The sequence below is a fragment of the Macadamia integrifolia genome, chromosome 8, assembly GCF_013358625.1.
Source record: "Macadamia integrifolia cultivar HAES 741 chromosome 8, SCU_Mint_v3, whole genome shotgun sequence".
In the NCBI taxonomy this organism is placed as follows: domain Eukaryota; kingdom Viridiplantae; phylum Streptophyta; class Magnoliopsida; order Proteales; family Proteaceae; genus Macadamia; species Macadamia integrifolia.
In genome coordinates, this window is record NC_056564.1 from 13,755,958 (window position 1) to 13,777,716 (window position 21,759).

The 21,759-nt window shown below is 37.6% G+C and overlaps 3 protein-coding genes across 3 annotated transcripts in view; 2 read left to right on the top strand and 1 right to left on the bottom strand.

Annotated features, from left to right (window-relative positions):
* Positions 1–440: 440 nt before the first annotated feature.
* Positions 441–6,158, bottom strand: LOC122086061 (outer envelope protein 39, chloroplastic-like). Its single transcript, XM_042654756.1, has 7 exons — positions 6,134–6,158; positions 5,946–6,016; positions 5,743–5,821; positions 5,527–5,642; positions 5,283–5,430; positions 2,290–2,359; positions 441–788 (listed from the first exon to the last, which is right to left on the bottom strand). The coding sequence occupies exons 3-7, from the start codon at positions 5,800–5,802 to the stop codon at positions 631–633; spliced, it is 552 nt and encodes a 183-aa protein (XP_042510690.1). The 5' UTR covers positions 5,803–5,821; positions 5,946–6,016; positions 6,134–6,158; the 3' UTR covers positions 441–630.
* A 144-nt stretch (positions 6,159–6,302) lies between these two features.
* On the top strand, positions 6,303–12,114 carry LOC122085553 (exosome complex exonuclease RRP46 homolog). The gene is given in 9 exon segments (XM_042654027.1): positions 6,303–6,790; positions 6,989–7,044; positions 7,046–7,103; positions 7,720–7,813; positions 8,488–8,515; positions 8,714–8,786; positions 8,869–8,936; positions 9,367–9,499; positions 11,354–12,114. Coding segments are annotated over 9 exon segments (732 nt in total). The 5' UTR covers positions 6,303–6,684; the 3' UTR covers positions 11,470–12,114.
* Positions 12,115–14,619: 2,505 nt separating this feature from the next.
* Positions 14,620–21,759, top strand: part of LOC122086731 (GTPase LSG1-2-like) — an 8,240-nt gene continuing 1,100 nt past the window's right edge. Inside the window, exons 1-7 of the mRNA XM_042655709.1 lie at positions 14,620–15,084; positions 15,382–15,474; positions 15,583–15,669; positions 17,640–17,733; positions 19,902–19,958; positions 21,447–21,526; positions 21,614–21,731. Of these exons, the coding sequence (XP_042511643.1) occupies positions 14,861–15,084; positions 15,382–15,474; positions 15,583–15,669; positions 17,640–17,733; positions 19,902–19,958; positions 21,447–21,526; positions 21,614–21,731 (753 nt within the window). The 5' untranslated portion in view covers positions 14,620–14,860. The remainder of the gene's footprint in view (positions 15,085–15,381; positions 15,475–15,582; positions 15,670–17,639; positions 17,734–19,901; positions 19,959–21,446; positions 21,527–21,613; positions 21,732–21,759) is intronic.

Genomic DNA, 21,759 nt, shown 5'->3' on the forward strand with positions numbered 1-21,759 from the left:
CGGAACCAGTATCTCCCAAGTGCGCCAGTGCACCTAGTGCGCATCCACCTGCCAAGGGTGCATGACTGGCATTCCATCCCCACAAAAGGTGGAATCTATAAGGTGAGTAAATGGGTTCCAAACCTGCACAAGATCAACATTAGAAAGAACCCAGTTTGGGCTGGAGTTTCTAGTTTTCGATGAGGCTTGGGTTGAAAAATTAAACAAGAGGTTGAGCTTCTCCTTGGATTGAACTGGCAGGACCATTGTTTCAAGCTATTGTTTGCAGCATTGGATGGTGTACGAGCAAAAGGATAAACATACGGGGCTGCTTCAATGGCTGGTTGGGCCTCAATATACCAAACCAAGAGCGGCTAACTTGCCTGTCAAGGAACAACATTCTAGATGTGTTGGCTAGAAATGCACCACATAGTTAACAAGTCTTCAATCCTTCCTCGGCGAAAATTGAAACCACTCAATGGTAATATTTACTCAAATTTCGATGGCTTAAGTGTTGTGACATAGAACCAAACCATAGGTCTGGTCTCCTTGAGTCATTCCTCAAGGAGCTGTTTGACATATGATTGTCCTTGATGACTTTTTCATTCAATGGACCACGAAAAGCTTCATCTTCTTGGCATAACTTAACCTTCATCCCACAACATTGCTGATGCCGAAGTAGACAGTCTTTTGTTGAAAGGCATTTATGGCATAATCAATCTGAAACTGACCCAAGTTAGACTTCAACCGAAGACCATACCCGAATCCAAGTCCACACCCAGGTTTTCGATGCCTAAGAGAAGGATTTCCTGAAATTCCCAAACAGACTATCAGCATATATATATATATATATATATCCTCATTCAAGGGTAACAGTTATTAATAAAAGGGGTGCGATATCCAAGCAATTGAAATATCAGGTAGCATGCACATTATGCCTTATTTTGCTTATGCCTTCGAGTAAAACCAAGATTTTTAACTACCAGAGAAAAAAAAAAAAGAAGAAGAAGAAGAAGAAGATTTCTCTACCATCACTTTCTTTTTTCTTTTCTATTTTTTTTTGGGGGGGGTGGGTGTGGGGGGTGGGGAACCATCCAGAAAAATAAATTGAGAGTTGCTTTCTAAGTTTTTGCATTTCATTTTAGTAAAATAATCCCCTTTCTTTTTTTTTAAGAAAATTCCTGGTCTCATGTAAATATTTTCCATGGAATCCACCAGAGCCTAACAGATACAAGCTTTGAATTCAGACAGAATCAAATTGCAACAGCAACATAAACTCAGGTAAGAAACTCCATAGTCAATACCACACTATTTGGGTTTGGCTATTGAAAACCTGTTCCAAAATTCAACTCTTTAAGCTTGAAACAAGGAATTTTAAGCTGGATTCCACCTGTTCCAGAATGACACACATTCCTTGCATTTTTCTTTTGGGGTGGGAAAGGAGGCGTGTGGTCTTTCTATTTGTTTTTTATTGGCAACATTCCTCTACCCAAGCTTGGATCACAATGAAAAATAAAAATCTTTGGAATCTGCTGAAAAGGTTATTTTGCGCTTCTTAAGCAATTTCAGAATTGCATAATAAGTTCAGTCTCATCTCCATCCTTGGTATTTGAGTCCATACAGTAAAATTTGAACAAAACAATAATTCCTAGAGGAAATATTGGGCATTAAAAATTCCTAGACAGTTCGATAATTTTTCATTTACATGTCTGCCATGTGGCAGAATGATGTGGCAATTCTGACCAATGAATAGACAAGGATGCCATGCATCCCCTGGTCAGGCTACATGTCAAATATCAGAATCAAATTCAACCATTTAACCCCCATGTATTGCCATGCATCCCCTTGTATGTCCACGCAAGCCTACCGTACTCTGACTACTTCAGTACACTCTCCATAGTCCTAGATTTTCAGATCTTTATTTTTCCACTGGGAAAACTCCATTTTAGCTGAAACTAGACATGTGAGCAGAGACCTAGCGGTCTAAATGTCACAAGATTTGGGCCCATCCAATCATGTCGCGTAGCAGGATAGGTGACTGAAGAAAATGCTCCCTCCATGGCCGAGAAGGACCCTTTTACTTCACATTCTTCCAAATGAACCAAGGGAGCCAGATAACTCTTGATTAGACAAATCACAGTTGTTGTGGCCAATTCAATTGATGTTTTTATTGAGTTAGTGAAACCTAACTACCCAAGTACATGAATGCTTAAAATTATGCATAACATAAATACCGATTAAGTGGGTATAGGTATAATTACAAGTAGTAACTAATGCAGTGGAGATATATCGTGAGAGAATGTAAGTGACCTGGAACGAGGTGGCCAGAGCCCAAGTCCGTACCATAATCCATGAAAACAGCACCTTCCAAAATTTTGTTCTGAATAAAATAAGCACAACAAGAAATTAAGTTATGATTGGAAATTTTATACAGCTCAACAGGGGACAGAATGTTGAATTATAAAAATATCAGACGTTATTGAGCTAAAGAGAAAGATATCAGGGAAAAAAAAAGATTATTAAAAGAGTTTTTTTTTTTTTTGGAGGGGGGGTGGGGGTGGACTAAAAACCATAAGATGATTTACAATAGTCTTTACAAATAGCTGAATGATTAAAAATGTTCTTTACAACTTTCAACGGCACATCCACTATTGAACGACTTGAACATAGAAACAACAATATACCATGGAAACTTACTTAAGGAGTGACATTAATATTATCTATAGGATAAGTAAACCATCATACTAATGAGGGCAACAAAAACACCCTGCTGCATGCTACAAGTCTACTATATTAAGGAAAAAAAATAAACATTTATAATAAGTTTCAGGTACTTTATAGAATATCTGAAGTATAAAATAATGCCTCACGTCTTGACGGTTTCTGATATCTCAAATAAGAGATCAATGGTTTAATGGAACTCAAAAGGAGGGATGGAGCTAATGGTTTATTCAGGTTAGATATTTCTAGTGGGGAAATGAGTACACAAATAATGCAAGTACTTTGAAATCGGTTACCCTTCCCGGGTTGGTAGGTTTTACCGGGTAAGTGACCTTTGGACAGGATTTTGACTTCATAATCCGGATCATTTAAAGGCAGGCAGTTTTGGATGTGAGGCAATTTTAGGTTTCACCTCTTAAGTTGAGCTTTTTCACCGTCAGTGTTGATGGAGCTTCCTTCGGCACATAATTGGAATTTGACAATCATATGATGAGTTGCTTGTTGGTATGTTCTGTAAATTTTATTGAAAGAATTCACCTCCCTACTTATATATATATTTACATAGTATGTGTCAGAAGTTCAACACTTGAAATCAATGACTTTCTTTTTCTTGTTGCTTATTAGGACATAATAAATGTGTATAAGACTATCTTCTAATTCATAGTGAAAACTAAAACTGACTCCTAACCAACTCATGAGCAAAATAACTGATTTTCTGTAAGACTGTTTGTTTCCAGGTCAAATCACAGAAAGAATATTTTTCAGGTAATATCATACATAACAAAATGGATTTCACTTGAATTTTTTTCCCTTTCACATGGTATTTTCCCAAAAACAAAATGGGCCTAAAGAAGAAGTATAATTGAAATTTCAATTCATTCCATAAAATATGAAAAAAAGTTCTAAAGAATAACTTTCCACCTGGATATACTCATTGTATGTATACCTTCCATAATTATTTCTTTATAACATCTCACAGTTATTCATTAGAAAGACTGGTCCCCCTTCTCCCCTCCCGCAACACACCACCCCCCCCCCCCCCAAAAAAAAAAAAATCCATAGAAATTTTCAAAAGATGATGCAACCAAACCAGTACCAGATAGGCAGATAAGCCTTTCCATTCAAACAATGTACACACCTTACATGTACTTCCTCTATATGGGAAGATCAAAATCATCAAGCCAAACATGATGTCACTGAACACTTGTCACTACACTGTTCTGTAACCTACAAAGTCTGGATTCCATACATTATTACGTTTATTTGAAATCTCTTCAGAAATACCGTGCAATGTTGCCACACTTGGTGTAGATGCTAAGGGCTTTAGCATTAAGAGTCTTTATCCTGTAAAATATTCGTTTCCTTTTGCCCAGAATTGTGGTTAGGAAGGAATTCAAACTTTATATCTATGATAATATCCACTGCTCTCTCCTGCAAACAATCAAATATGTGAAGGGCAAACTGTTCTCTTGGACATCAATTCTTCAGGAGCACTGAGGCATTGCTTACAGTGTATTATAGCAAACTCATAATCTGAGACTGCATTCTTTGTTATTCATAATTCTCTATATGTTTTTTCACAACTGATCATATTACATTTTGATCAACCTACAAGTGTGACTACATCTTTAGGCATGTATCCCTATAGCCTAAAATAATATGCAAGGAATTAAAAATCAGAACCAGTACAGGGATTGCCTCCATCAATTTCCATCCAATCCTGATTTGAATCGGCCAGGAATCTGCCAGAAACACCAAAAACTGGATCGGGAGAGGAGGGTATTGATTTCTTTAGATCTCAGATATATGGAGTTCTTGGCTCAAAATTCTTTTAGGTCTCGCTACAAGAAGTAAGTTTCCTTCACTTTCTGCACTTCTGGAGACCAAGGGAAGGAGATAATGGCCAAGAAATGAGATCTATCCATATTTTTGGTGGATGCGATTTACCTTGTTGAGAATCAGGAACAATCGGACTTGGGGACCGCAAATTCCGATTCAAATAGGCTGATTTCACCAATCCGATCCTGATTTTTTAACCCATGATAATCTGATTATTTTTTTTAAATATAGCTTTTTTAGGGGTTGGAGAGGTGAGCAGAGGAATTTGCAACTGGGCCACTCAAAACAACAACCCTATAAGCATAAAAATACATAACTCAAAGACAACAACCATGTAAGCATAAATATAAATATTCTGGGAAGAAGAACAACTCAGATATCTCCCCAGGAATGTTCCTAAACATGGCATAACTTCATAACCAAACACAAACAGTAATAGCACCTATTAGTTCAAAATTGCTAGTTGCACAATGTAAGTGCTTGCATGATCACCAAGTTCAATGGCATCAGACCATGCCTAAAGAAAGTAACTGACATCTAACAATAGGTATCTCAACATTTCTTTTCGCAAGATATGAGTGGGGAAACCCATAGAGTTTGGTTGGAAGTCAGATAGGAAGGCCAGAACCACAGATATACAACTCGAATAAGTTGCCACGGCTTTTATTTGAAGAATCATTTTTTAATAGGAAAAATATTTTCCTTGGTAGGTTGTGAAACGCAATGACCAAGTTATATCATACCAAAGGGAATGTTAATTCATTGTTTGCGACAAGACACGATCTCCCAGATCCTACAGCACCCTCACCATATCCTCGAACACTACCAAGACCACCAATTGCAAAAGCTTGGTAAGGTGCCATGTCCCCTACAATTGAACCACCTGTCAGGCTGTAAGATAAAAGGTAAGAACGGTGCCAGACAAGGACTAAACAAGAACCAAAAAGTGACTTCACTCCTAAATGCACCAAATAAAAGCCCCTTCACCTTGCCAAGAAAAATGCAGGCCCAAGTTTAACCCCCTTTGATGCAACGAATTTGAATCTGTTGAAGATTAACCACTTAGATAGAACAGGAATACCTTGTTCTATTTGAAGTCTCAACTACAAGAAACATAAACAACACAATTGCTAAGTATAAGATAATTCTCCTCAGGTTTCCCATAAAACTGAGATACTCAGATCAGCAAGTAGGGTATTTTACTTGTGAGAAACTATGATCATTGGCCTCTGCGTAATGAGATTCCTGCTTCAGAACTACCATACTATCGTGAGATGTGCCACTGCATAAGAATCATTTCCACACAACATTGAAAATTAGTCCATTGAGTTAATTTGAAGATTGAAAAAATCAATACATGTCATTCAGGTTGCTTAAATTATAATTAGTCAGCAAGCCTCAATCACCTGCAGGTCACAGGAAACCCATCAATATCTCTGTTTATGAAGCGTCCATCATCATTAATTGGTCTGACATGCTGGTAAAAAAAACAATGGGTAAGTTTTTTTTTTTAGTTTCATTAGCAATTGAATCCAATTGAGAGGAGGGAGGGGAAGCACAATAGTATTTGAGAACTGTAAAAAGTGAGACCCACCTCAAACTTTATGCTGGTAGTGCAAATTGTCGATGGGCAACCCATGGACTCCAATCTCGGGAGAGATTGAGTGCTGAGGGGAGGGGGATCAAAACACTTTCTTAGCCACAACATTGTAGAGTGAACTATTATTATCAGCCATCTACATTAACCGATTGGGTTATGAATTATACATTGCTGTAGTTTTCCCATCCCTAGATTGCTAACTATGAACTTTGGGAAAAGGTTCTCTGAGCTGCCAGGGCAGATAGACCAGCATTCTGTATCTATCTCTCTCCTTCTGACATGAAATGATCTCTCTATCCTCCAATGTATGATACCGTTTTGTTGCACCTCAATGGTGTGTTTCCCTATGCCGTTTGCTCAGAGAACCCTCTCCCATAAACTTATGGTTCTGACTAAATCGGATAGGAGTTTGGGTTATTGTTTCTTCCTGTGAGATATGATTTTAAAGCTGGAACTTAGAAGCAGTCAACTGAGTTCTGAATGAATTCTTGTTTCTTCCTGTGAAGATCTGATACTGAAGCTGGAACTTTGAAGTTTGAACGATTATGGAGATTGATAGGCATGATGGTCGTACAAGGAATCAGTTGAGACCACTTGCCTGTTCTCGCAATATTCTTAACCGAGCTCATGGTTCAGCTCGTTGGTCTCAAGGTAAATCCAGAAAAGTAAAGAAAGGAAAAATGGATTGCTTATTACTCTGAGATGAGCTACACTTTGACGATGAATATTTAATTTTCTTTCTTAGAAAAAAAGTTACAATTATTTGGGTGGATTTTACTTCTACTCTTCGACTCTTCCTTGATAATAGGTACTTGACAACCTTTCTATGGGTGCAATGGTTTGATTCAGGTGATACAATTGTTCTGGCTGCCGTTTATGGGCCAAAGGCAGGAACAAGGAAGAACGGAAAACCCTGAGAAGGCTTCCATTGAAGTAATCTGGAAGCCCAGAACTGGCCAGGTGGGTAGGTACCAAATTTCCCTTAACCTCTTATGCATTCTTGTGAACAATCCCTGAAGCAGTAGATTGATATAGATCCTATAAATTATGATACTTGTGATAGAAATTGTTGGTAACCTACTCTCTGCATAATTAAACGGTAGAAAAGCCCTTTCAGTCAACCTATTGACCCACAGCTTCACTTCCATAAAGCCTCGGTATTATCGGATTGATGTTACTTTATTATTTGGAAATTGATGAAAGAGTGTGAATCATTCAGTCATCTTTTGAGTGTGTAAGCTCTAGAATTAGTTGTTCAGTATTTAGGTGAAAATTGTCAATATGGTCATGTATCAACATCTGACAGAGGACCTGCTGTTACAATTATATATATAGAAAACCAAAACTTTTGGTCACTGACACCTCGGATTTTTGGGAATTTAAGCTTAAAAGAGCCTCTTATTCTTATTCATGAGCTGTAAAAATCTGCAATAACAGGCATGGTGGTTCAGCCTGCCAATCATAACAGATGAAATCCTTACAATTAATAATAGTTCTTATTTCAAGTGTTCTATTTTTGAAATTCCTGATCCTGTAATTGGAAATTAGGCTTACTGCTTACTGCTGTCTTTCTCGTTCAGGCAAAGCAGAGAAGGAGTATGAGATGATACTGAAAAGAATCTTACAAAGCATCTGTGTTTTGACCATTAATCAAAACACCACAACCACTGTCTACTTCAGGTGAATATTGTTTTATGCTTTATGTTGAAAATTCTGCTATCGATTTATATGTACTATTTTCTTTTCCATATGTGATGGACTATGGTTCAGAGTAAGCAAAAACTTTTAGCTATATCAATTCTGTCAATAGTTCTGCCAGAGTTGGCAATAGGTATTCAAAAACCTTCGGCCAATGTTTTCAATTGAACTATGAAAGCGTACTGGAAGAGGGTTTGTCTGTCTGAGACAAATAGTTGGCATAATTCTACTTTACATTATCACTTTTTGTACCTATTCCATTTTGAAGGAGTCCTGGTAATTTAGGATAAGAGCTATAAGGTTTCGTCAAGGTTAGTTGGGCTCAGTATTGCCTCTAGATGGATCAACAATAAGTGTGTTAAGAATACTCTTTGAAAAAGAGATAAGGACTAAGAATTGACATCTATTCTTTCATAGGGATATCTTTATGTCTTATGAATTGCTCTCGCATTGTGTTCTGTTTACCCATGCATACATTCTTTTGCAGAATTGACACTTCTGGTCTAATTACTTATCATGATGTTATTCTTATTATATCTGATCACATATTTAAACACTTGTTTGACTCCATAGAGATAATTACTTAATCATGAAGTGGACTAAAAATGTTGGTTGTGTTCCTATACTCTTCCTTACCATTTTCTGCTTTCTATGCAGGTTGTCAATGATGATGGCTCAGTATCCTTCGTGGCTTTTTTTTTTTTTTTTGGGGTTTTGTTTCATACAGACGGTGCTTGGTAGAATTAAAATATCGAACCTGTCAGTGATTAACTTTCGAAGTTTGTCATTGTCTTCTTCTTCTTTACTTCTTTTTTTTTTTTTTTTTTCTTTAGCTAGATTGGTTGCTGTTTTATGTCATTGTTGGGGAAATTTAAGCTTCTCCCATGTGCCATAAATGCAGCGTGCGCTGCGCTTGTTGATGCAGGAATTCCTGTGAAGAATCTTGCTAGTAAGAAAATCTCACAACGTTTCCTCCATCTATCTTCATGAGTTTGGCATCCTTACTGATTGTTTCATGCTGGTTTGCACAGTTGGCATTTGTTGTGCTCTAGCAGGAAGTGGATCTGTTATTCTGGATCCCACCAAGCTGGAAGAGCAGGTATTTCATCTTCCCTGTCTAACTACACGAATTTCTGGTATCCTGCTTTTTATTTTATTTTCCTTAATCTGAGTGCAAAAAGGTTATGCTTCTCCTCTAGCTATCCTATTTCTGTGTAGTTAGTGTTTTCTCTGTCTGACTCATGTATTTGGAGCTTTTTCTAGCTGCACTTTGATGCCCTAATACTAAATGCCTAAACGACATTTATCAATGTCTGAATGGAGATTTCCCCTAGAAATGCACTTGCTGTCACAAAAAGGGGAAAACAATGACCATGTACCCATAATTTTGGTGTCATGATGCAATTTATTCATCATATTTACACCTTTTGCTTCCTGATCTTGCAAAAATATGTGGTCTATCTTAACATTTTCTGGTGATGTGCTTGAAATCATTTAGTTACTAAGTTGTGCAGCTTATTGAACAGCAGAAAATTGAGGCTTTCACCTATTTGGTCTTCCCCAATTCAGTTCTTTCAGTGCTTCCAGAAGGATCGTCACACATTGATGGAGAACCTATGGAACATGGAATCATTACCTCTGTTACCCATGGTGTAATTTCTGGTATTTTCTCTTATTCCATATCTTTAGCTTTTGTTAGGCTGGCTTGGTTGCTTTTCTATACCTCTGTTACCCATGGTGTAATTTCTGGCATTTTCCCTTATTCCATCTTTATAGCTTTTGTTAGGCTGGCTTGGTTGCTTTTCTATACCTCTGTTACCCATGGTGTAATTTCTGGCATTTTCCCTTATTCCATCTCTATAGCTTTTGTTAGGCTGGCTTGGTTGCTTTTCCATGCATTGTGGGAAAGAAAAAGGAAGGGGGAAATGAAGAATTTAGCCGTTTTGTTGCATTTCTCATAAAAATTGTGAAGCAAAAGGAATAACTTTTGGGAAAAGTCATCCAACATATGGTGAGACACCCTGAGAAAATTGACTGCCAAGTGGGGTGTTTGATAGTCGGGCGTAGGTGGTCCCTTGTAGGTGTAGCTGCATAAATTAGGGGTGATTGCTTCTGTAGTTGTAGCCATCTAAACTGTCTTGTGCATTATACGAAGGTCATAGTTGGGTTGTAGCCCAGTGACCAGTTGCACTGTGGATATAGGCACACTGCCAAACAACATAAAATCTGGTGTTTTTGTGGTTGAGTGTTTGCATGGATACATTGGAGTGTCTTTCCTACAGGATGGTTGTAGACACCAGGTACACCTAGCCATAGGATAGTGTGTGCCTGTGGTTGAGAGGCAAGGTGTGAGACACGATTGTGTGTGATTGGTAAAAAGGCCAGTGCCGACCAATCTGTTCTAGGCAAAAGTGTGTGAGACCAAAGAGCATTCATAAACGTTCAAACAGCAGTTCATAGGGTTTGGTTGATATTTTTCGAAGTAGTATCAGCAAGGATTGCGGGTAGTGTAAAGGAATTTTTGTAGTCACTGATTCACCCCACTCCTCTTCTCAGTGAGCCATTGTCCCCAACACTATCTATAGGAGGGTTTGAAGGAGTTGGAAACTAATGTGATGGAGAGACTATACCATAAATCAGGAAACCATTTAGAGTGATATAGATATTTGTTTGGTGAGAGAAGATTGCTCTACTTCCTAGAGATTAGAGGGGATTATTAGTACGAACCACTATTAATATATAGAAGCTAGTTGTATGGTAATAAAATTTCTCTTGGAGAGAGTGGTCAGGAGGAAGTTGACATAAGATTGGGATGGGAGAGTGGGATCTGCACATGGAGGAGAGACAATTGAGGAGGGATAAGATAAAAAACTAAAAATTTTGTGCTTCTTGTGTGTGTGTGTGTGTGAGAGAGAGAGAGAGAGAGAAGGTTTTTTTTTTTGGCAAGAAAGGGACTGGTTCCTTTTAATATTTTGTTGTAGAGAATAAACTTGGAAGCAGTCCTGCAATGATTATCACATTAGATGGATAATCTCAAATTCGCATTTGATGGCTGATCCAACCAAGTGGTTGCTCTCACCTTTTCTCTTGAATGTGATTTTGTATTGGTATTTCTTTCACATGACTGCAATATGATCTACTTGATTGGTGGCTTTAGACGCACAAATTGGCATACCATGGCAGGGCAGGGCATGGAGTATGATGATTAACATTATTCTCTTTGTGGATTATATGGTGAATAAAATTTTTGGCTTATCTTTCTCTCGTTGCTGTTGTATTGTTTTTTCAATTATTTTTGGTAATATGATCTCTATTCATAAACATATTTTGAGCTGTAATTTGCCTTACAATATTTCTTGGGAATAAATGACTATATATGGGAATTTCGGATTCTCGTTTGCCTTATCATTGTTGTGGACTGCCATTGCACAGGCCACAGGATCTGGTCCTTATTAACTATTTTGTTTGTAGATAATCCGTAAGCTAAACTTGTATTCTTATCTTATTTCTGTTCAGGGGATGATTATCTTTACTGCTTAGAACAAGGTCATGCTGCTAGTGCAAAAATCTCTGATTTCCTTAGGCAAAGCTTCCAATCACAAGTCCCAAGTGACAAATCGAAGGCCGCATAGCTTCCAACCTGTTCATAACGATACAGTGACAGGAATATATACTCATATGGAATTCTAATTCAACATTCAGTGGTACAATACAGAATGGTTATCTCAACTCTTTTATCAATTCAATCAGGATTCAGTGAGGTGCCATACAGAGTGCTTGTGGAGGATAAAGAAGGTGATTTTGTTTATTAAAAATGGAAAAAGCAATGGGATGTGCTGAAACCTGTGTGGTATTGGTGTTGCAGGTTAACTGATTTGCAAGGTTACAGGAGTATGGTTACTGAAATTTGATCATCGGAGTTGTAATGCCACAAGGATCAGTTGTTGGAGTTGCAGCTCACTGAAGAACACAAACAAGGGGAAAGAGATTAACTTTCTACATGTTCTCTGAGGTTTTTCCAGAAATTTTATATGTTAAAACTGCGTGTAAAATCTTTTCTAGGCAACCTCATCTGGAGAGGTTATCGAAATGATCTAGCAATTTCTGCCATGTGGAAGGTGATTTGGCAATTTTTAACCATTAGACACGTAGAAATTGATCTTGGTTAGCCATGTGTCAAGTTTCATACTCAAATTTCAGTCAAATACTCCTTTAAATAAATATCGAGTCCAGATTGATCTGGATTAACCATCTAGACTCAATATTTATTTAATGTATATTTGTCGTCTCATCTCGGTGATCTGAACATTTTGTGGCTCCTAGGACCCCACCCTTGGATATCTCAGTCTACATCATGCTTAAAAAGAATGAACTCCACAGCTATACTTTGACAGCATTAAGAACCGTATGATAGACATTGAAATTAATGCTACTTTTGATATGATTTCTTGGAATGCATACTAAACGCACTTATAATAATTAGAACATGCATCAGATATAATTGTGCCTCCTGAAGCGGTGGAAGTGTGGAACCTTGTTAATAACTAGAACATGCATTAGATACAATAGCAAGTGGCTAATGAGGTAGTTATTTCACCCTCTTGGGCTGACTATCTTAGAATATAGGCAACAAGGGTAATAACAAATCAACATGCTTAAAGAAGGTAGGCTTAGCCAAAGATGGGTAGTTAGTCTTCTTAGCATGGATTTAAAGGGCCCATGCATAGTTACATACATAAGCATAAGAAACAAACTCCCACCTATTCAATATCGATTAGCTGAGCAGGAAGAAGAAGATGAAAACTCTGGCAATGCATGTCATTCTGTTTATCTTGTTGCTTCACTTGTTCAGCTCTTCCATTGTTGTCGGCAAAGTACATGTTTATATCATGAACAGGCTGGGAAACGGGAAGAGCATTAACCTTCGGTGCGAGTCTAGAGAGGATGATTTCGGCAACCATGTTGTAGCAGATGGAGGCCAATTTGGATGGGAATTTTCCATCAATTTTTTTAGGACGACACTGTATTACTGTGACTTTCAATGGCAGTCTACAGAATGGTTTCATTTTGATGCCTACGCATATAAACGTGATCGAAAGAAATGCTATACCGAGTGTCGTTGGATGATCACAGAAGACAGCTTATATATGTATAACCAGCAATTAGGAGACTGGGAATTAATGCCCCTTCAACATTCATGAGATTCTATCAAAAATGTAAATTGAAAGTGGTAAACAAAAAGATGCAAATCTAAAGACTCCTTTCATTATTACTAAGTGTGGGCACATGAGTTGCTTGATGATCATATATTTTGTTGTTCAAAAAAAATTCTTTGGAAGATGAGAGAATTTAGTAAATTCTGTAGCTATTATGTGATTGCAAATTTTTGGAGAACTTGACGCCTAATAGTATGTACAACTCCATTGTTAATCAGCTCAGGCCTAGTATTTTTTTTGTTTTTTATTTATTTATATGAAAAGCTCAGGCCTAGTAATGAAGTAGTACTTCTTGTAAAACAATTAGCTTGGATCTTGATAACCGCACAATCTTATATCACATGTGCTAGCCCGAACATGGATATATTGTTTATAATATGAATTTTTCTTTTCTTGTTAAAATTAAAAAAAATAAAAATAAAAATAAAAAACCCTCCATTATTAATGTAGTATCAATACACCATGCCTTGTTGCGGTTCCCTTGCTTCTGCTTCTTGAAGACATCCTGAAAAATTATTATCCTATTCTTTAAAAGCAAATGGTGAAGGGAAAAAAAAAAAAATCTGAAGATAACTAAATAAGTAATTTTTTTACTAAAAAAATATCTTCTTTTGGTTTTATCATTCCTATCCTACAATAACGAATTAGGTTCGTATGAGCATTTTGGACACTGCTATTGAAATAGCTTATTTGGCTACAGTTTCTGATGCTATATTTGTGAATACAAATTGTTTATGAACAATACATTTCACAACAATTTTATAATAAATAATACATAGACCAATAGGTTGAAAACGCTCCATTATTTCAAGCTATTTTTGCTTAGGATTAACTATTGAACTCATGTAACTTTCTAACGAAATTATGATTTTGTTCAAGTAGTTGGCTTACCTTGTTATACGTGAGAAAACTAAGGCTCCGTTTGGTATCGTTTTAAAAAAATGTTTTTAGTGTTTTTCGTTCTATTGGAAAGAAAAAACAAAATAAAGTGTCTGGTGCGTTTATGGTCTATTTCTGTTCTTTTTTGAACAAAATGTGAAAAAAAAAAACTGAAAAAATGAGATTGGATGGAGTTCCATCTTCCCAGTTTCGTTCCATTTTACAAAAAAATGAACCATCGTTTCTGATAAAAATCTGAAATTTTGAAACGCCCTTTTTTCGTTTAAAAATAATATTTTGATACAAAATTTCGTTTTTGACACGAAACATCATTTTTGAAATAGAAACGATACCAAACAGAGCCTAAAAATCCATGACATTGAAACTTCGGTGGATGTTTTAAATTAAAAAAAAAAAAAAACAAAAAGCAAAATCAAAACCCTTCCAAAAAGAAACGTTGGCAACATCATTTCCAACAATGTCAAACAATCATATTTCAACTGAGAAATGGAATTGATTAGTCTACGCCCTAACAGTTGTGTGAAAATAAGCAATATTACGCTCACCTGCCTTTGAACGGTGGACCCAATGGACCTCTTCCTAGTGGAGTAATTCTACAAATGCTACGCCTATGGCTTGCTCCAATGTCTTGGAGACCCGCTTTATCATGGCCACATTGAATCGGTCTCAGAAACCTTAGAACCGGAATTGGTCATTGCCGATTACGATCCCACCGCTCCGATTCCCATTTTTTAGAACACTGACTACGCGCCTTAACGTACCACAAAAGGTTGCCTCTGCCAAAAACAGAGGCCTGGAAGCGAGAGAGGAGTGTAGCCGACTACGACAAGCGAGGAGGAAGTACCACCGAAGCATAGGAGGAGCTCGTGAAGGGGAATCATCTGTGTATTCTAGGGTTTGGAAAACGATGGGGAAGAACGAGAAAACGGGGCTAGGGCGAGCGCTGGTGAGGCATCACAACCAAATGATCCAGCAATCCAAGGAGAAGGGACGATTCTACAGGAACCAGCAGAAGCGAGTCCTTGAGTCTGTGACGGAAGTAACCGACATCGACGCTGTCATCGAGCAGGCCGAAGAGGCTGATCGCCTCTACTCTGTCGAGAACCCCGTCCCTAACCTTCTTATCGACCTGTAAGTTCGAAATCGTTTCTTCGATTCTCAGTTTCTTCTGATTATTATTTTTTAAGAGTTTATTGAGTTGATGAACTCTTGTTTCTAATAAGAAAAAACCAAAGACGACTGGAAAATAAAGATAAAGACAAGAAAGCAAGGGTTTTTTTTTAATTCGTTCAACCAGTCATTCCGATTGTGGGTTGCTTTTCCTTTTAATTGTTATTAGTGTGGTTTTGCTCATTTTGGTCGCTCGCGTTAATTTCTTGGGCTTCGATGCTTATCTCTGATGCCAATATCCTGTCTATTTGTTGTCAGGGACGCCAAACCTGGCATGACGCCCGAGGAAAGGAGAGAGCAACAGAAGATAGAGGAGGCATTGTACGCGAGCAGTCTTCAAGTACCTCGCAGGCATTTACTTTTATCTCTCTAATAGATTGTAAATTTGCAAATACCTGTAAAGTTTCAATATGTACATATACATTTTTTCTTCTTCTCTTATTTGATGTTTATCTATAGGCCACCTTGGAACGCTGGCATGTCCGTGGAGGAGCTTGATGACAATGAGAGACAGGCTTTCTTAACATGGCGCCGATGTCTTGCCAGGTCAGGTTCTTAAGGCATGGAATCATTTACTGGTTACCATAAGAAGTTTATTTGAATCGTATTGTTTAATTCTTACACCCTATCAGTCGAAGCATGAACTTAGAAATATATAATTTCATACCATACTTCTACCACCCATCCACAGTCATAGATACTGAAATAACCTAGAGGGAGGTGAATAGGTTATACTAATGGAAATTTTAACTCTTTTCGATGTATAGGTCCCAAGTGTGATTGCAAATTAAAAACGATGCGGAATAAGTAAAATAGGCACAATCACACAACATAAGATTTATAGTGGTTCGACTCAATCCAAGTTTAGTTCACTCCCTACAAGAATCCTCTTGTAAGGTATTCTACTAGTTCTCTCTTTCAATACGGTAGGTAGGGAAGAAAACATTTATAATCTTTTTCATGGATAAGAGTATCCTTATAAATCTCCTTTACAAGCAGAGAGGCATCTTTACAATCTCCTTTGCAGGTAGAAAGACACCTTACAATCTCCTTTAAGGTAGAGAGGCACCTTACACTCTTTTAAGAACAAGAGGATCCTTACAATCTCTTAAAGATGAGAGGGTCCTTACACAAGCCTAAGTATAGTCTAGACTTAATGTAAAATAGAAAATGGAGAAGTGGAATAAAAGAGAATTACCTCCGGTGTGGTGCAAATGAAATATGCAATGATGATTGAATGAATGCACCTTTTGAAGTCTTCTTGATGCTTGTAATGTAAATGCCAAGATGTAGATGAAGACTTGTAGATGGTCTTGAGTTCCTCTTGAATGTAAAATAAAGAACTTGAACTCAAGAGATGGTGTAGACCAATTCTCACTTATAATGCTCAAATAATGTTTCTCTAAAGTTGGGATCAGTTGTTAATTAATGAGTAGCATTAGAGGTATTTATAGGTGAGCTTAGGAGAGCATTATAGGCAGGAAATCAGGTTCTAACGGTCGTATTCTGGTCCACCGGTCGATCGCCATTGGTAGCAGATCTACCGGAAAGAGCCGTTGAGGTCAAAAACTAGCCGTTGGAGCTTTTCCAGGGAGGCACCGGTTGACCGGCTATAGTCTCGGACAGTTCCGATCGACCAGGGCTTCCAGTTGGTCGACCGCCAACATGACAAACTGTTTTGACAGAATGTTGTTATACTGACCAGTCGTCAGTGTTTTGACCATAACTTTTCGGTCCGACCTCGGATTGACTTAAAATCAGTTGCGTTGAAATCGTGACTCGATTTTCTACAATGGCTATGAATGTTTCATCTCCTAATACCAACTCTAAGATTATCCAAAATACCTTTAAGTCAGGTTAATGTGGTTTTCACAGAATTTCACTAGAACACATTTTTCCTAATATGTTCCTCACCACTTAGAGACTCTCCATACTTGGTCAAGGTATGCTCTATGGTCATGCTAGTATGATGTAATGCACATGCATGTGGTGAGTGCACAATATATATGTGAAAGTTTCAAATTACATTAAAAGGACCAATCTATCCTAGTGGTATTCTTCTTCACTTGAACCTTCCACTCTTTGGCACTTCATCTTCTTTTCTTCTTGTTTGCAATTCCATGTCTTTGAGCTTCATGTCTTGACATCTTGAAGCTTAAATTCTTATGATATCTTCTTCAAGCATTGATGCCAACTTGTTGATACTCTTCATTTGATGACTTCAATCTTCATTTCTTCCTTTCATTCACCAAATTCAATCTTTGATATGAAGTCTCTACAAAACAATACTTGAAGGAAAATTGTAAAATACCTTCATATGTTTGTTATCATCAAAACCAACTATAGGAGTGTGGGCATTTCCCTAACAGATACTGCATCAGGGTTTAAACTTTGTTTTTTCTTTTTTGGTCATTGAACGTATTTAGCTCATTCCATGGTGGACTACTGTGCATGTGCATATATGGAGTTAGCAGCTTTGGAATATATTCTTTTCTAAGTCAGTTTATTTGTTTCAGACTTGAGGAGAATGAGAAACTTGTTCTTACACCCTTTGAGAAGAACCTGGATATCTGGAGGCAGCTGTGGCGGGTGCTTGAACGAAGTGATTTGGTAAAATACATGTACTTTTTCATTTGAGATTAAATAATTTTATTTCTTCCACCGAAATATGGTTTCACTTTTAACTTTTTACTTTCAAAGTTTTCTATTGTATTGTAAAAATAATGCTGCAAGGTTTCAAGAAAAAATAATCCTTTTGGGTTATAATATATTACAACCCAAGAATAGAATCAGTAGGAATGCAAGGCTGCTAGACTATAGTTAAAGTGAAATGGAAAATTTTGGAGATAAAGATATTTAAAGAAAATTTATGAGCATTAGGAATGAGATGCATGGTTGAAGGTGAGAAATTCAAGAAAGTATATCAAATGGGATTGGAATTGAACTAAACTTAAAACTGGTTATTGCGGACTAGAACAGAAGGGGCAGTTGCAAGAAAAATTATTTGTTTCTTGAGGCAGGTTAGCTGGTCTGGGTTTTTTTTTGGGTGTCGAAGAGAATCATGCATTAAAACCATAACAATGATCAAGTTCGAGAACATCCCAGAGGAAAGAGGGGGGGGATTCCCACCCACTTATAAACAGAAGAAGTATGAGAGAAAGTTACTAAGGAAGCTAAGAGGTGGGCAAAAGAGTTTACAGACGTCAAAACATGCAGTAAAATAGCAGACTGAAAGTTAGAGAGTAAACTCCAGATGTCATGGATGAAAGGTAAAATTTCCCAAGAACGATAAGATACTTGCTTGATGCATTCCACTAGTATCAATTGCAGCAGAAGAGCTCTGAAACACCAGCTACCAAGCTTGACTGCATACAAGACGATGACTTCCCAGAGAGAACCAGAAAATGATCAGGGGAAAAAATTCTTAGTGCAATGCTTCCAACAATTTGTATTTGTAGTATCTGTACTAGTCTTCCCTATAAAAGGATGAAAATAGAACTGATAAGACTTTCCTTCCTAACTGATTATTAGGATCTTTAGAGCTTGTGGAGGGTGTCATTAGCATCATTATGTTGATGAATATGCCAACAGCTGCAGCATAGCTACAAAACATAAGCTATCAATCTTGTCTGCAGCCAACAAAATGAATTCCCGCAGGAAACCATAAAACCTTTAAAAATACAAAATCTGAAGCAATGCTGTACACGATTTATATTGAAAATATTCTTGCGTATAGGAGGACTAAATAATAATAAATAAATAAAACCTAATAAGAATATCCTGACTAATGACTAAAAAAGAACAGGCATAAATGGTTCTCTAGGGTGTTATAGTCTTATTAACATAATTTTGTTGAGAGCTGCACTATTGGTAACGACAGTTGACATTTTTAATGGACTGCCTTTCCATTATATATTGAGGGGATAGGAAGTGGTTATCAGATACTTCTTTCATCAATGATCACAATTCATAGCAGGCTATGCAAGATCAGTGAACAGAACCCTTTCCACTTCTCCCTGAGATGAGGGCTGTACCCAAGTGTAAGTCCTGCTTGCATGAAGTCCCCCCCCCCCAACCCCGAGGGTTGGATTGGAAACGGTCCTAATTTTGAAGAAAGTGGCTGCTCTGGAAACTGAAATTTGCACCTTTATACTGGCAGCCCAAGCCTTCTACATTTGCAGCAAACAACATCTTCTAAATTAAATTTCAACTGGAGCTATGCTGCTAATTTGGAGAGGCTGGTATGAGGAATAGGTGAGACCATTATTGTCCTCTCCGACTCCATAGTCATCGCAAACAAGGGTTTACGTTTTGATTTGATAGCCTCCTCATTGCTGGATTGGACACACTTGGAAGCTTGGTCATCTAGTGGATTAATTTTCAGGGAGATTATATGTCATATCAATGTTCCCACCTGATCAGATAGACCACATCTCTTATCCGGCACTGGGACATTCTGGTGGAAGGCTAGATGTAATGATCTCTAGTAGATGAGCTTTGTAGGGAGGAGTTACATAAGGAACTTCTATATATGGGGGCATTACTAATCATTTATATATTTTTTTTCATATTGGTTGTATGTTTCTGTATTTGTAAGCTCTCTTTTGGGTTCGTATTCTACCTTCGTTTTGCTTCATCATAATAGCTTTACAGCCTGGTTTTCCACTAGTTTATTTTTATTTTCATTATTGGTTTTAGAAACATTATCTTTTGGTTATGTTACAATACTTTATTGAACTGCCAGATGTTAAGACTAATATCACTGTATTGTCTGCCAGCTTGTAATGGTTGTTGATGCACGTGATCCATTGTTCTATCGCTGCCCTGATCTTGAGGTATTTGTTTGATCCTTTCTTTTTATGCAAATTTCTGGTTGCTTTGAGTAGCATAATGTAACGTGAATAATAAAAAAAATGTGCAACACTTGTGGAATAAAATTTGTATTGCAGAGCTTGGTAGCACACTTATTTCTTATTAATATTTGATGGTTTGGAATTCTATTTCTTCGTTCTTTTGGGGGGGGGAATAAACATCTTTCTTATTCAATTTAACTTAATGTACTCAAGGTATAGTTGATCAACTTATTCACTTCAAAAATACCACAGTATCACGGGTTATCAGTTATGACATCAGAAATCCAATAAACATTCCTCAGTAGATCTTAGCTGCGAATATAGCTGCAAATGCTTGGAAGCGATCTATTGGATGATAAATTGACATTATAGGTCAGGCTGTATTTTTTGGAATATTGACCCCCTATTATTGATCTCAAATGTAAATTGTTGGAAACACCTTTTCTTTTCTTTTCCAAAATTTTCAATGTAGCATAGTAGCAGTGCTTCCAAAAATCTCGCAGAGAAAAGATTGAATGATGAAACAAGTTCAAACATTCTCCCATATCCCAAAAAAATTCCACCTTCCCATGGGGAATAAAAGAGGGAAACACAAGTAACAGACTTGTGTTTGGTGTGGCAGTAGAATTGTCTCCTTGCATGAGGGTGGGATTCAAGTCATGCATATTACACTTTTCCCTTAACATTTTTAGAATATTAGTGTTTTGTTAAACATTCAGAGTGGCAACCTGACTGACCAAGCTGAGCAATCCCAACAGCCCGACCTCTTCAGTAGTCAAACATTCAGAATCCCATGACCTCTTAGGAAATGGCATGGGATCCAGACCTAGTTGCTGACTGTGTTACCTGGACATGGCAAGGGATAAAACTTTGGTATGGAAAGGAGTCCAATTCTTGCTCTCTCATTGGCTTGCATAAGGTGTTTGATACGAGCACAGGCACGGCTCGTAAATTGAAGCATTTAGGTAACATAGTTTGCTGACTACCCAAACAGCAGTTGGAATGCCAACCCAATGACCTGTGAAAAGACAGTGCCCAAACAGTCCAACAGGGTTAAAGGTCTCTCCTCTTCTGTATGGCCTTAAAGATAGTGGCATGGAGAGGAAGAGAGAGGGGAGCTTTGTAAGTTCTGATGAAGTGCAGAAGTTGTATTATTGGATATTCTAAGATGCAGAGATGAGGCGCTTTCCAGTTCCTTTGGAATACTCCCTGTGAATTATGACCTGCACTGGAGATTCTAAACACTGACTAGTGCTTTCTATTGTTTTCATACATTGACCATATTTCTGTTACCAAAAAAAAAAAAGACCATATTTCTCTTGTTATAAGAATTTTGGGGGGGGGTCATAGCTGGATTTGTTTTTGAGCTATTTTCTTGGGATTGCTATCTTTCAATCATTAATGTAGGTTACTGTCTGTTTTATGCATTGTTAACTAATTATTTTTTCACCCCCCCTCCCCCGGGGTTAGGCATATGCACGTGAGATTGATGAACACAAAAGAACTTTGCTGCTTGTTAACAAGGCAGACCTTTTACCCTATGCTGTCAGGTTAGTCTCCCCATAATTTCCGTGCTGACACCAAATTCATCACAAGGTTGATCTGTGTCATGATTTTTCTGACCTTGGCATCTGCAGGAAGAAATGGGCAGAGTACTTTCATCTACATGGGATTCTCTTTTTATTCTGGTCAGCAAAAGCTGCTTCTGTGGCTCTGGAAGGAAAAAAGTTGAGTGGTCTTTGGGAGAAGCAAAGCACATAAAGTGTTTGATGCACTTATGGTC

Coding starts and splice junctions, on each gene's coding strand:
- LOC122086061 (XM_042654756.1), bottom strand. CDS start 5,802: ATGGTAGTTCTGAAGCAGGAATCTCATTACGCAGAGGCCAATGATCAT. Junction 5,643..5,742: donor ATGATCATAGTTTCTCACAA/GTAAAATACCCT, acceptor TGTTTCTTGTAG/TTGAGACTTCAAATAGAACA. Junction 789..2,289: donor CTCTGGCCACCTCGTTCCAG/GTCACTTACATT, acceptor TGGGAATTTCAG/GAAATCCTTCTCTTAGGCAT.